The sequence below is a fragment of the Indicator indicator genome, chromosome 16, assembly GCF_027791375.1.
Source record: "Indicator indicator isolate 239-I01 chromosome 16, UM_Iind_1.1, whole genome shotgun sequence".
Classification (NCBI taxonomy): Eukaryota; Metazoa; Chordata; class Aves; order Piciformes; family Indicatoridae; genus Indicator; species Indicator indicator.
This window is the reverse complement of record NC_072025.1, coordinates 17662921-17677540: the sequence shown is the minus strand read 5'-3', so window position 1 is coordinate 17677540 and position 14620 is coordinate 17662921. Positions and strand designations below refer to the sequence as shown.

General features: G+C 47.6%; 1 protein-coding gene across 1 annotated transcript in view; it reads left to right on the top strand.

The window, feature by feature from the left end:
• CEMIP (cell migration inducing hyaluronidase 1) overlaps positions 1-14620 on the top strand; it is a 52903-nt gene that overhangs the window by 21408 nt on the left and 16875 nt on the right. Inside the window, exons 11-16 of the mRNA XM_054387861.1 lie at positions 2180-2355; positions 2932-3141; positions 8455-8660; positions 12063-12132; positions 12893-13021; positions 13687-13772. Coding sequence (XP_054243836.1) covers positions 2180-2355; positions 2932-3141; positions 8455-8660; positions 12063-12132; positions 12893-13021; positions 13687-13772 — 877 coding nt within the window. The remainder of the gene's footprint in view (positions 1-2179; positions 2356-2931; positions 3142-8454; positions 8661-12062; positions 12133-12892; positions 13022-13686; positions 13773-14620) is intronic.

The window sequence follows — 14620 nt, the reverse complement described above, 5'->3', positions numbered from 1 at the left end:
GGAGCTATTATTCAAAATCCACTTCTGTTCTGGAAAGGAATTGCTTTCCATCTCTCCTCTTATCTCCAAACCAGTCAAGTCAGCAAAAGCAGCAAGTGAAAAACATGCACCCAAGAAGTTATATTTAGAAGCTGGTTAGTCTGTATTTAACATTCCTGTCCCTGCTTCCCCTGCTTTGCATGTCTGGACTGGTGTGAAATTCAATCAAATACAAGCCAGCAGGGCATTTATTGTGCTAGGGCTCAGCACTTGAATACCAAACCTGCCTATCTGATGTCACTGCCACAACTGCTGGAGATGTGGCTTCAAACAGGATATTCTTACAGTTATCTCAGCTTCTTCCTGCATTTCAGTAAATCAAGGAAAGGTCAGCTCTGGGGGAAACAGAAAAACAACATCTTGAAAACAGTTTCCTAACTCAAGGCTGTGCTCCATAAGAGCTCAAGGATCCAGCACAGCGTCCTCATGAGGAGGACACTCACTGCAGTGGCTTTTTTGTTGCATGGGAATAAGGGAAGCAAAGCTGCTGTTTGGATGGGCTGGGTCTGCTTTGGCCACACACCTGATGAGGCTCATTGGCTTCATGGCAACAATGTGGGAGGCAGTTGCCAAACAGAAGGATGTGGAAGCTCATGGTCTCTTGTAACCTCTTTTTTCTGGGGCTGAATGTGGAGTGCAGAGGAACCTCAACTTCCTGCTGCAGCCCCAGATGAAAACATCCACCTTCTCCATTCCTCCAGTCAACAGAGAGGGGTTTTTTTTTTCACATAATCATTTTATTTTGAAGGCAGAGGGGCTGAAGCAGAGAGCACACACAGTGCTGTGAGCCCTGTCCTGCAACACAGCAGTGTCTGAGCGAGGCAGAGCATTCACCCTTCCCAGTCCTACCATCAAACTGCACACTCTCACCTGCAGGAGAAGAGGGAGTGAATGTTGTGTGCTTATTTTTGTTATAAAGTCAAAGCATGGTGTTTTGGTTAAACACAAGGCTGTTCCCCTGTTCAAAATCCTCCCCTCCACTTGGAATTTCTGCTTAAGCTTAAAGCACTTCTCAGCAGCAGCCAAGCTTCAGGCTTACCATTTGTTTCTAATTACAGATTTGAATGATTCCCCTGAAATGAAATACATGCAAGTGTAGCATTCCTTGCAGTTCAGCCTTTACTTAAAGAGTTTATTAGTTATTTTTACTGGAATCTTACAGAATGTAGTCAGTAAGATGAACCTTTCCCCAACTGCACTCTCTGCAGAAAGCTGCAGAAGGAAGGAGGGAGCAGGAATATGTTTGAATGAAATTACAGCATAGATCTGATTGTGCTTTCTAGGCATCTGCACTGCCTGGACTTCACCTCTCTCTGGTCATGCTAGGGAAAGCTTTCAGTCCTTTTAACCGCTCTGTGGAGCCAGGGGTGTGTGTGGAGGATGTTGTGAGCAATTTGGCCTGTCAATGGGTGTGTGGCAGGAGGCAAACAGTGATCCCCTCGATTCCAACTGCACCAGGGCAGAGGGAAGCTTTGAGAGCAAGTTGAAGACATCCAGGCAAATCTAAAATTGAGAGGTCTAGGAGGTCAGGCAAGGGGGAGGGTTTGCAGCCCACAGCCTGGATGAGGGATTGCAATTGTCCCAAGCCACAATTGCTACAAAGCTTTGTGCCTAGTCCTCTCTTTGCTCAGATTAATAGCCATGGTGTCAGCAGGAGCAGGCTCATGCTCATCCATGAGTATTGCTGTGGGCTCTGAGCAGCTTCGTGCCTCACTGGGGGAATTGCTGTGCTAACCTTGGGGATTTAGACTCTTCAGTAGCTACATCATCACTTTTCTTTGCGTTGGAGGTTCATTCCTGGCTGATTATAATCCAAAGTAAAAAACTCTTGAATGATCACAGTCCCTTCTCAAGGTGGGAGGTGTGTTTTGTCTAACAGACTGCTGGCTTAACAAACTGGCTAAATGAAGCAACTTAAGAGCAAAAATCCCACCTCCCCTGTACAAATATCCCAGCAAGACCTCGAGTGACACCTGTGCTCAAGCCTGCCTCTCTTTGAGGAGCCAGCCAAGAGTTTTTGCTGACTCAGTTACTCCTTTCATCATCATGCCAACCCCACACCAGCCCCCAGCACAGGAAGCACGAGGGGAAAGCAGCAGTGTTGGCAGAGTAACCCTGACACTGGGTTCTGTTCCTTCAGGCAAGGCAGCTTACCTGCACGTTGGAGAAGTCATTGACGGCGTGGACATGAGGGCAGAAGTGGGGCTGCTGAGCCACAACGTTGTGGTGATGGGCGAGATGGAGGGGACCTGCTATGAGTACAGCAGCAAGCTGTGCTCCTTCTTTGATTTTGACACCTTTGGGGGACACATCAAGGTAGGGTTGGAGCTGCCTTCTTGCACTTTCCTCCTCTCAGCCACACCTTCACATACCCAGGATGCCAGGATGCAGGAAGGGAAAAAATCCTTTATGTCAGCCACTGAGCAAATAGCCTCTCCCCACAGTACGCAGATCCACCCCACTGCTGCTCCCAGTCCTTTGGCATTGAAGTGCTCTCAAGTCCCTGCAGGCATTGCTCAGCCAGCCAGGCTGGTGCTCAACCCATCCAAGATAAGTTCTCCACATTTCAATTCCAATTTTCCTCAGCTTCTGGTGGCACTCAGCCTGGGGAGTTTGATTTGACCCAGGTGACTGCAGCTTGTTAACAGTATTAGATACAAATTGTTTTCCTTCTAAAATTAGGCTAAAGATAGCCATGGCAGCAGTGGTGAGACCAAGGAGCAGCTATGGTCCCCTCAGCTACTATGAACCCCCTTCCCTCACCCTCCAGCCATGCCACTCCCACTTGGTAACCCTATCTAACACAGTCAACCCTTCCTCTTCCTGTATTCCTCCTCCTCCTCACCCTCCACATCCTTCACGTTTCTTGACTGATGCTCTGTTGTTCTCCAGATTGGTCTCGATTTTAAGGCTACCCACATTGAAGGTCTAGAACTGAAATACATGGGCCAGCAGACAATGGGGCATTATCCAATTCATTTCCATATGGCTGGAGATGTGGATGAGAAAGGAGGCTACGACCCTCCAACGTACGTGAAGGATGTCTCCATCCACCACACCTTCTCCCGCTGTGTCACAGTCCATGGATCCAATGGCTTACTGGTAAGAAGCACCAATGTCTGCCTTAGACATGAAGGCATCAGTCAGATGATTTCCTCCCAGCATGAACACAGCCTAATTCTCCCCCTCTGATCTGCTCTGGTGAGACCCCACCTGGAGTACTGTGTCCAGTTCTAGAGCCTCTATCACAAGAAGGATCTGGAGGTGCTGGAAGGTGTCCGGAGAAGGGCCACGAGGATGAGCAGAGGGCTGGAGCTCCTCTCCTGTGAGAACAGACTGAAAGAGTTGGGGTTGTCAGTCTGGAAAACAGAAGGCTCCGAGGAGACCTTCTTGTGGCCTTCCAGTATCTGAAGGGGGCTACAAGAAAGCTGGGGAGGGACTTTTTAGGGTGTCAGGGAGTGATAGGACTGGGGGGAATGGAACAAAACTAGAAATGGGTAGATTCAGATTGGATGTTAGGGAGAAATTCTTCCCCAGGAGGGTGGTGAGACACTGGAACAGGTTGCCTGAGGAGGTGGTGGAAGCTTCATCCCTGGAGGTTTTTAAGGTCAGGCTGGATGTGGGTCTGAGCAATCTGATGTAGTGAGGTGTCCCTGCCCAAGGCAGGGGGGTTGGAACTAGATGCTCCTTGAGGTCCTTTCCAACTCTATGATTCTATGATTCTAATTACTGCAGGACTCGACCTGGTCTCCTGCCAGAGTCCAGGGCTGTCTCTTGCTGCCCGGGATAGATGTTGCAGGCATATTTCATGGCCAGTGTGGCACTGTGGGCTGTGCCTGACTCAGAGTGGGATGAGCTTTTGTGTGCAGTCATGTCTGCAGCCCAGCCCATGTCTAATGAGCAGTTGGATCTATCTATAGACTGCCAGCTTGCTATTTAAAGAGGATAATCAGAAGGTTTAACTGTGCTTCATCTTTCCTGTAAGGAAGGTTTCTGCTTGCAGTGCTGTTCACACATTAAGTATTCTCAGAGCTCTGATTTGTCAGAATTGCCTTCCAAAACCAGAAATTCTTTAGAGTAAATCTATAAAATCACCTTTGCTTATCAGACAAGGTACAGCACAAGAGATGGGAGAACATGTTCGGCTTCTCCCTGGAGGCAGGGATGCCACCTTCTTTGGGGTAAAGAACCAGAGGGAAAACAATGATGCCTTACTGACTGATATATAGTCCCAAAAGGCTTTCCTCACTCTTACCCTACCTCTGGTGGCTTCTTTGTACTCACATTCAAGAAATATGCAGAAATCTATCCCAAAAGCAGAGCTGCTAAATGTTTGAAACCAGCCTCAGGTTTGACTAGACAACTTTTCCCCAGGTATCAGCTCAAATCCCGTCTTCAAAAGAGCAGCTTTTATCTGCTATTTACAAATCCAAGGGGTTGGGTTTGACCTCTGTCCTTCTAGGTTTATAGCCTGACCCTGAAACCCTACCAAGTGAACAGAGCTTCTGAAGCAAAAAGCCATTCTGCTGTCTAAGGGAGCCAAGGCATGCAGGCTCAGGTGGCATCCTCCCAGTGTGAAGGCTCCAGGCAAGGGGCTCAGGGTACAACTAATGTGCAGGCTGGAAGGGCAGCAGTGCAGGTTTCATTTGTCACACCATCATGGGCTGTTACCAATGGCACCATAAAATACATTCTTTGGCTGCACAGAGGTTGCATAGCTGTTGATGAGCTGCAGACCAGCTAAAGCCCTGCTGCTGGATCTAGGAGCTTCATTCCCCATGGATTAACACTTGCCAAACCAAATACCCAGAGCCTGGCATTTTTCTTATCAGCCAGACACATGGGTTCATACAGAGCATTTGGAAATAGTTCTGTCTCTTGTGCTTTCTCCTAGTGACAGCTGGCTATGGGGATTCCATGACACAGGAATCTGTGTGCTCAGGCTTCACCAGCCAAAATGGCATGATGAAATTTAGATAGGCTGAAGTAGCTGATGAAAGGAGCTTGATTCTCTCAATAGCCACAAATCCCTACATGACCAAGCTTTGCCTCCACAACAAGGCAGCCAAGTGAAGTCTTAGAATTGAGGACATACACAATCTGAAATGAATATTAGCCCAGAACTGAATCCCTGTTGATTATATTTCTCAAAACATTTGAACACTAAGCTCTACTCCTGATACTTTAACAGCTGTTCATTTTAGCCATGTAATTCTTGCTGGCAGCTGAAAAGAAAGCCCCAGGCAAGTAATGCAACCTGAACAAGTTTGTTCAGTTGCATCACAGAAGGCACACTCCAAAGGCTGCATCACTTCAATGTTTGTTCAGTCCTTTGTGATAGGCATCTTCAGTCAGCAGGTCCATGCCTTGATTCATGAGGAGATTCCACCACTATCTTCCCATCTGCTTTCTGACTCTATTTTCCTTCCTTTCCTCTTCTTTCCACCCCAGGTTTACTCCCAGACACCCACACAGATCCCTAAGGATCACAACAGCTATTCTGTACATTTCCTAGTTGCCTGCTAGCTCATGACTGGGCCAACACTACCTGTCCCAGCCTGCAGGAGCACCTTTCAGTTCCATCTTTCCCCAGCTGACATTCCATCCCTCTGAGTCAGGTAGACCAAAGCACACTTTGCTGACAGGAGGAGGAAGGATGTGCACAAAATAGCCATACAGAGACTCTGACTGGACTGTTAAACCTCAGCACAGCACTTCATGGTGTTCTTAACATTCACACTTCAGAGGGGCTTCTTGCATGACTGTGTTTGGGTACCTGTGCAGATCCTTTAACAGAAGGGAGAGGGACATCAGCTGTCGGTGTCATCACAACAGGCTGGCAGTTCAGATCCAGGCTGCCCTGCTTGCTGTGCTATTGGTTTTCTTGTGTCACTGCAGACTCACTCACACTGGAAATACCAGGGGGAAAGAGTGTCCAGGTATCCCTGATGACAGGGATGTGTTTCTGTGGGCCTGCACAGTGTGCTAGCAGTCACTCTCTCGGCACCAGCTGACTTCCATTCATGGACTGTTCTGCACTTCTCTGCAAATTCATATCCACTGGAAGGCACAGAGGGGCCTTCTGCAAACAAATCTGTAGGAATTCCTTTCTCACCACAGTAATTGTTTGAAAATGAAATAATTTCCCACTGTTTTCTTTAACAGATTGGCCATAGAACCACCGAGTTGTGCCACTGCAATCCCAAGGAGGGAACTTTGCTCTGATTCCCAATCTCTCCACCCTATCCCAGTGTGCAAACTAAAATAGAATCAGCCACTGGGGAGGTCAATAAACTGTCTGGCAGAATCCAGGGCAGAGCTCTACTTCATGAACTAAGAGGCTGTGCTAATGGCTTCAGTGGTCTCTCTTTTAGTATTCCAGCTGTACTATACAACAATAGTTTTACCATGATGAGTATTATCTGGCCATAAATTACTCCTGGTTCAAGTAAGATTATGGACTGTTAGGAATGTTTTGATCAAAGGAAGAATTAAATCCATTGGAAAAGTGATTTTGGAACAAGCATCTTGCTTGCTATCCAAGCATTTCAGTGCTGGGCTTGTGAAAATACACACAGGAAACTAAGGCAGAATTGCCTAAGAGATGAGAAATGGGGAGAGCAATGAAACAGATGGAGGGTGACAATGGCTGGCAACTGCCTGGTGCTCTGTGGGCCTTCAGGGATGAGTTAGGAGGGCAAGTGGCACTTGCTGGCTTGGAGCCCCTCTCTCTGCTTCACTCCTCTCTCACTGTACTGGCAGATGGGCTCCTCCATGTACAAGAGATGAGCTTTGCCCCAGCTGCAGTCTGATCACTAAAGGCCTTCATGTCCCAGTGCTGGTGCAGTGATGGGAAGATGAACAGCCATGCAAAGTGGCTGACATTGCCCTGGGGAACCTTTTGCCATCATCCAAATGTCACAGCACCAGTACTTTATTGTCTTTCCAATGTTGCTCTTGTGTGAAGGTTTCTGTGTGGTTCTGGCATCTCTGTGCTTGAAAGACTTCCTCTGTCTGTTGGAAACTTTCTGCAGATCCCTCACTCTCCTGCAATGTTCTTCTCTCTGTAAACCTTCAGCAATGCAAGGCTCAGACAGCTCCTTCTTCCAAGAGGGGACAGTTCTGCCTAGTACTTACGGGTTACACCTAAAGAGGGAAGCCTAAACTTTGCCAGATCTAGCATCCAGTTAGCTCAGGGGGGCTAGCAGTGGATTCCAGTGAGCTGCCTCTGCAGGTCATTGGAGCTGTGTTCCATTCACTCTGGTGCCTTGTGTTCAGAGGTTTGCCTATTTACACTGCAGCATGGATGGTACAGAATAGATGTGTGTGCAGCTGTAAGCTTGTAATAGGCTTGGCAAGCAGAGTGTTCTTTCTTGTGTGAAAACATATTTGGAGCTATTTCAATGCCAGCCCTGGGATTTTGTTTGAAATTGGTTCTTCTTGCCTTGAGAATGAGGCATGAAGGTGGCAGAGGAATCTCAGGCTGTACAAAATCATTCAGGCAGTTGAGCATTCAGTTCTCTCAAAGGCACCACAGAGAATCTGCCTCCTGGCTGGTTTAGGATTGTCTTTTGCCCCTTGGCAATTGCTGCATCACCAGAAGCATTTGTAGGAACATCCTGGGGTTGGGTTTACCTTTGCCAGGAAGGTATCCCAAGTCCAAGGTGGTTGATGGCTGATGGGAAAAGCAAGGAGACAGACTAGGAGAGACCTGAATTTTCCATAGCCCAGACACATCCACTACCAACTGACTTGCTGGGCACAGTGAGTCCAAGTGCTGTTGTTTCCCAGCCACATTCCTGCTCCTGAAGCTGTTTCCTCTTTCAGCAGTGTGTTGGGTGTTGTCTTGCCCAGCACAATTGTGTCCTGACATTAGCAACATTCAAACCAAACCCAGAGCAGCACTGATGAACACCAGCTGATTTGTCTCAGGGTCAAGAAAAGCTGCTGTCAGCATCTTGGAAAGAAGGATCAGGTCAAACCTAAACCAAGCCAGCCTGTCTGGAAAATAACTTGCTGTCTCTTTGATAGGCTGAAAATGTATTTTTCAGCTCAGCTGTATTTCGTGGAGCTGCTCCTGGAGCTCCATGTGAAGGTGCATGGGCCCAGATGTGATCTGAACATGTAACATCCTCCAATAATCCCTTACCTCACGTTTTTTCCAGCCTCATGCTGAGACAGTCTCTGATTTCACAGGCTGACAAAAGAGTGGAATGAGCATTTCCTAGGTGATGACAAATTCTAATTAAATGTAAGTGCTGGAGTTATTGCTCTTCAGAGCAGAGAGTGATCTTGATTTGGGTTTTGCTTACACACCCTGAGCTCAAGAGGGTGCTGAGGGCACCGTGTGCCATTGCTGCCATTTCTCCTCACTCACAGGCAAGGTGAATGCTGCCCTTTGTTCTGTACATACAGGTGAAGGACGTTGTGGGCTACGATGCCCTGGGCCATTGCTTCTTTACAGAGGATGGCCCAGAGGAACGCAACACTTTTGATCACTGCCTTGGGCTGCTGGTCAAACCCAGCACCCTGCTCCCCTCCGACAGAGACAGCAGGATGTGCAAGCTGATCACGGAGGGTGCTTACCCAGGCTACATCCCCAAACCCAGGCAGGACTGTAGGTGAGTGGGAGCCTTCCTTTTCTTCTTTCTTTTCATTGCAGGGCTTAGCCATAAGAGATAGCATCACACATGTATGGTGTAGTCACCTGTAGAGGTCTGGGCTGCACAGCCCAGAGGCTGAGAACATTCTCCTGGGGATCTCCATACCTGTGCTATTCAAATTCCTATACACAGTAGAGTGTAATTTCGTTTTTATCCTCAAGTCAGTTGAGATGCTTCTTACCCCAGGAATAATATAAATGGTTATATAGATAGAGAGATGGATATTTATATTTATATTATATTTATATATTTAGATAATATTTATATTTATGTTATATTTATATTATATATAAATATATATTTATATGATATATAAATATATATTTATATGTTAATATAATTATATAAATAAATATAAAAAGTATAAATGTTTATACTTATCTGAGGGCTGGGTGCTAGGAGGGAAGGGACAGGCTCTGCTCTGTTGCACCCTGTGATAGGACAAGGGGCCATGGATAGAAACTACTGCACAGGAGGTTCCACCTCAACATGAGGAGGAACTTCTTCACTGTGAGGGTCACAGAGCACTGGAACAGGCTCCCCAGAGAGGTTGTGGAGTCTCCTTCTCTGGAGACTTTCAAGACCCATCTGGATGCATTCCTGTGCAACCTGTGCTAGATTCTATGGTCCTGCTCTGGTGGGGGGGTTGAAGTTGATGATCTCCAAAGGTCCCTTCCAACCCCTAACATCCTGTGATCCTGTGAACTCCTGAAAACTTCTCTTTGCCACAAACACTATATCACACTTGGAAAATGCCAAGTGCTTCTCATCTCCCTTTTTGCAAGATCCTTTCCTCTAAGTATCCTTAGAGATCTGCCAGCTGAGGTTTAGGTGAGGGGTGTAAAGGCATTTGCAACCAGAACAGATTTTACAAGTTCTTTTTGCAGTTTGGTTGCATTGTAGAAAGAAATCAATTGCAGTGCAGAAGAAACAAACCCAACTTGGCCACACAGATAAGCAGGAGGATTTTTTTTCACAGAGGAATGAGTTCTTCATTAGCAGCAATTCTTAAGCACAAGTCAGAGAAAAGGCAGTCACAAATGCTTTAGTTGTAGCTGACCCTGTCATAAGGTGGGATATGGACTCCCTTTTCTCCTGATGGCCATCCTTAGCCCTTCTTTCCATTTTCCAGTTGGTTTTCTGCCCCCCCAAAATCAAGGTGCACAGTTTAGGAATATGATTTAGTTACTAATTACTGCCTGTTCAGGGAACCTACTTATTTTGATGAATGTCAGGCACCTAATTAGCTTTCTTCTTCTTTCCACATCCCCCTGACTCTCCTTGAAAGAGCACTGGACTCCTGGAGCAGTAAATCTGAGCTTAGCAGCTTGGCAAGCAGATGCCCAGCCACAGTCCATGGAGCATAGCATGTGGTCTGGAGCAGATCTCTGGAACCATGCTGCATTCAGAGGGTTTGCCATTAACACCTGGATGTCAAGCTTGCCTCCAAGAGTTTGACACTGATGGTAGATCATCTCAAGGACAAGACCCCTGTGCAACAGAACAGGAGGTCTTCCAGGGTGAAGATTAGTCTTGAGCCCACAGCAGCTGCTGGGAGACAGGAACACTTTTGCCTGTAGTCCAGATTTTTCTCCAGGAACTTATTCTGCTGTAGGTGGGGCTGGGGGAGGAAGGGAACCTACACTTTTGAGAAAAGCTAAATTTCAGATCCACAAAAGGTCAATGAGAAAGGCTCTGGAGCCAAACATCCATCCTGAAAATCAGCTAGTTGGGAGTTGATCGATGCCTAAACTGCAAATCTTCAGGGGATTTCTTTTATTTGGAAACACTCTCAACCTGCTGAGACTGTATCAGTATCACCCAGTCTGTCCTCAGAGCTGGGGTTTTGTCCAAAGAAACATATTTTTAGATTATTAGTTTGGCAAGGGGAAGAGATGGACTCATGCAATGCTCTTTTCCACATCTGTGATTGTTTATAAATTACCCTGCACGTCTCCATTCATAAAGTAAGAGTTAATCAGCTGCTGTGCTCCTTGTCCCCTGACAGTCCATCTCATGGTCAGGGGGACATGTTTTGTGTCATTCTGAGGACTGGTTTATGACAGTGTGCTGGGACTGCTAGGCAGAGGTGTGATGAAGAGCTCCTGTGGTACTTTGTGCCCCCTCTTGCTTCATCAAAGAACTGAAGGGCTGATCAGAACAGCTCATTTGGCACTGGGCTCAGCCAGCCTGCAAGTGCCAGAGCACACTGAGGCTGCCCTGGGGCAGCAGCCCAGGCACCCTGCACAGGGACCAGCCATGAGTGCTGGCTGCAGCTCCTTTGCCTTGGAAGAGGCAGGCAAGGAGCTGCAGCCAGCACTGAAGACAATGGGGTTGTGCCAAATGCCACAGGGACCTGATGGGTCCACAGGGACCTGATGGGTCCACAGGGCTCTGAGGAGCAGGACAGGGCTGAAAGGCAGCTCACTGGGGAAACACAATGGCCTTGTGCCTGCAAAGCAGCAGAGATTTTGTAAATAATCTCAAATTGTTTCTTCATGCCCAAAATAGAAACATTTTGCTGTGCTTCCAGGAGAAAGTCACACAAAGGAGATTTCATCCTAGGACAGCAAAATCAGGTGGCCTAAATCCCCTGTGAAGTCCTTCATGGCAGATTCAAACAGAGATAAGATTTCCATAGGTTCACCCCTACAGGAGGCTGAATCTCAGCCAGTAAATTTGGGGAGGCAGTGTGCTGAGGGCAAGTGCTGGCTGTGTGCTCCCAGAGCTCCTCTGCTTGTTGCTTAATGAGTGCTGTGTGGCACAGGATGGACAGGGTGGATTGATCTTTCCTCCTTGATGGGAGCCTTTCAGTTAAGAGTCTTTTATGTGCATTAGGCAAATGGAGCCCTTTTATCTCAAAAGAAATGCATAGGAGGAGAGCAAATAAAGCTGATGAATTACAGCAGCTCTTGGAGAAGGCAGGTCCTGGGGTCCTCTTGGAAAGCCCTTAAGAGGAATTCCTGGGGTCCCTGGGCTGAAGGAGCCTCTAATGAATTTGAGGGCTTGTCTGGGGGCAAAGACTCTCTCTGCAACTTGTGAAACAACACGTTTTCCTCATAATAAAACCTGACTGGCATCTGACAGCTTCATAGCAGGCTTGGAATTGCAGTCAAAATTCCTCATTTAATACTCAGGGATTTAAAAGATAAGGGCATGCTCTCTGTCAAACCTCAGAGGACATGTGGTTGGGGAAGAGAAGGAAAACCCCATTCCCTTTTAACCCTAGGCAGGACCCCTTATCTGGGGAGTCATCAGCCCTGCCTGGACCAGGGCAGGAGGAGGGGGGGAGTTGTGTGGTGGCTCTGTGTGTGCTTGAAGCATCATTTTCATGTTCTTCTTTGTTCCCCTGCCCTGCAGTGCCGTGTCCACCTTCTGGATTGCCAACCCACACAACAACCTCGTCAACTGTGCAGCTGCAGGGTCTGAAGTGAGTACAGCAGCTCAAACCAGTTACAGCCCAGCATGGCTGAGGCTCTGCCTGGCGTTTCTGAGCCATGTGTCAATGTGGCTAGCTCCACAATACAACCCAGCACTTGTCCTTGTGTTCCACTCTTGTTGCTGCTTGCTGTTTCTCGAGCTGGATAGCTCTACCAAAAATTCCCAGCCTTTGCCCAGTGTGTAGCCTGAGTAAATTAAATAAATGTGACTGTGGAGTCTCAGTGAAGTCTTTGGCAATGATTTTGTTGATTGCACTACTCCAACTCTCGGTCACATTGGGAGCCTTTATTTTGCTACTGAGACAAATAAAGGAGTAAACCAAACCTTGACCAAAGAGATGTGGTCTCTCCAAAGCTTCCAAATCTGAGTACAGAGATTTTTTTGGCTCCTTGATATGTTTTTAGACAGCTAAATAAAAATTGCCTGTTTTTTTTAAGATGTGGATGTGCAGTGGTAGGACAGCAGTACATCTGTGTGTGTGTGTGTGTGCTCTGATTTTGAAAGTCTTGCCTATACCTTCAACATAGATGCCAAAGCCTGCCTTGAGGCACCTTGAAGAGGTGGGAGTGTGGATGCCTGTGTGTGTTAACCCCTTTGCTGCACACAGCCATGCAGGTCACTGCTGCTCGCTGCCGCTCGTCCTGAAATCTCTTAGCTTGCATCTGGTGACTTTGCTGAGGAATCCTTGGGCTAACGCTGGCCAGCAAGAAAGTTCCAGCAAAGCCTAAGAGGTCCATTGTCTTCCCCAGGAAACAGGCTTCTGGTTTGTGCTGCACCACGTGCCGACAGGGCCCTCGGCAGGGATGTACTCCCCTGGCTACTCGGAGCATATGCCCATGGGCAGGTTCTCCAACAACCGCGCGCACTCCAACTACCGGGTGAGTCTGCAGGCTGCCAGCACCGGCTCCTGGCTCCAGCTCCTGGGGCCTGCAAGCTGCTAATGCCTTCTGCGTTTCTGTGCTGTCTGTTTCACCGAGCACTGCTGCGAGCTCGCCGGTGTCTGCAGCTGGAGCAGCCTGCGTGCTGGCGTGGCCGCGCTCAGGGCAGCCGCTTCACTTGGCTGCTGTGCATCCAGAGAGGCTCTTCCCTCTGCTCAGGCTGCTTCTGCACTCCTAAAATAGTGCCTCCAGGAGCATCTCTTGGCAGCTTGTCTAATTATAGACCTCAACTGCCAATGGCAGCAACTAACTGAACAGCTTCTAGAGGGATGCAGGCTGCTGTGTCTAATTGCCTCTCTTCACCGATTTACCCTTGGCACGCCGTGCTGTGGGGCTGTGCCTTACTGCAGCAGGCTGCCTATGTGTGTGGGGATGGGTTTGCCAGAGAGAGGTGCAGTTTCTGGAGGTTTGCAGCCATTTTGGGGGGAATTATGCAAGTCTGGGGAGCCCTGGAAGCCCTCTGTTTCACAAGCTACCAAGAGAAGCAGTTATTAGGATGGTGCAAGTGATTCTGGTTTAGAACAATTGGAGGTAGAGCCTGGAGATGGAAGGAGCTGTAAAATATCTAGACATACTGTAATATTGCATTGCTTATTTTCTTCTAGGCTGGCATGATCATTGATAATGGTGTTAAAACCACTCCAGCCTCTGCCAAGGACAAGAGACCCATCCTGACACTCATTTCTGGAAGGTAAAGTGTTCTGCACACTTTGATTTGGAAAGGATTTCTCTATAGCACTGACTGAAAGCTGTGAAATTGCTCCTAAGGAAGCTGACAAGAATCACTGCCATGCCTTTGGGATGGCTCGGATTGAGGGAAGGTCTTCACGAAGCTTCACCACTTCATTCCCCTTCCTATGGGACCATGAGCACCCACAGCTTTCTAATTTGTCCTTGCTGTTTATCTCAGAGCTGAGCTGGCATGGGTGTTCCATCTGCTCAAGGGTGTCCCACCCATTTTCATTTTATTTTCTTTAGATAAGCAGCCAGCAGCTCAGATATCAGTTACCCTGTGAGCCACATCATCCCACTGCTCTCTCTGGCAGCTGATGCTAAAAGACATTGAAAATTAATATTATTTACATTATTTTATGCCCAATTAATTGAAATTATTGTTTCAATGATAAAAGCAACTGCTAAAACATAACTTATGAAGAGCATCCTGCTCTGCAAGTACCTTCAAATTCCCCTGGGAGGCTGATGCTGCTTCTCCATATAGCTGAGCACATGCCTTGGGACGCTGCCTGCTGCCACAGGCACAGTGAGTGATTATAAAAGGCAATTTGTCCCTTGCCATACAAAGGCAGGAATGACCTCTGGAAGCCAAGCAGTCATAATGCAATCATATTTATGCTCAGGGATCACCCACAAGGCCAGGCTGCAGCTCAGGTTATTTGTGGCCATTTTCCACTTTTCCTGTGTCAAGGCAAAAAGAGTAAGTGATTATAGCTGCACTGACTGGGGCAGGCTTGGAGGTAGGCTGGGCAGCTGCAGGGTTAGAGATTGTTCTGCATGCAGCTACTGCATGAAAGGCCTGAG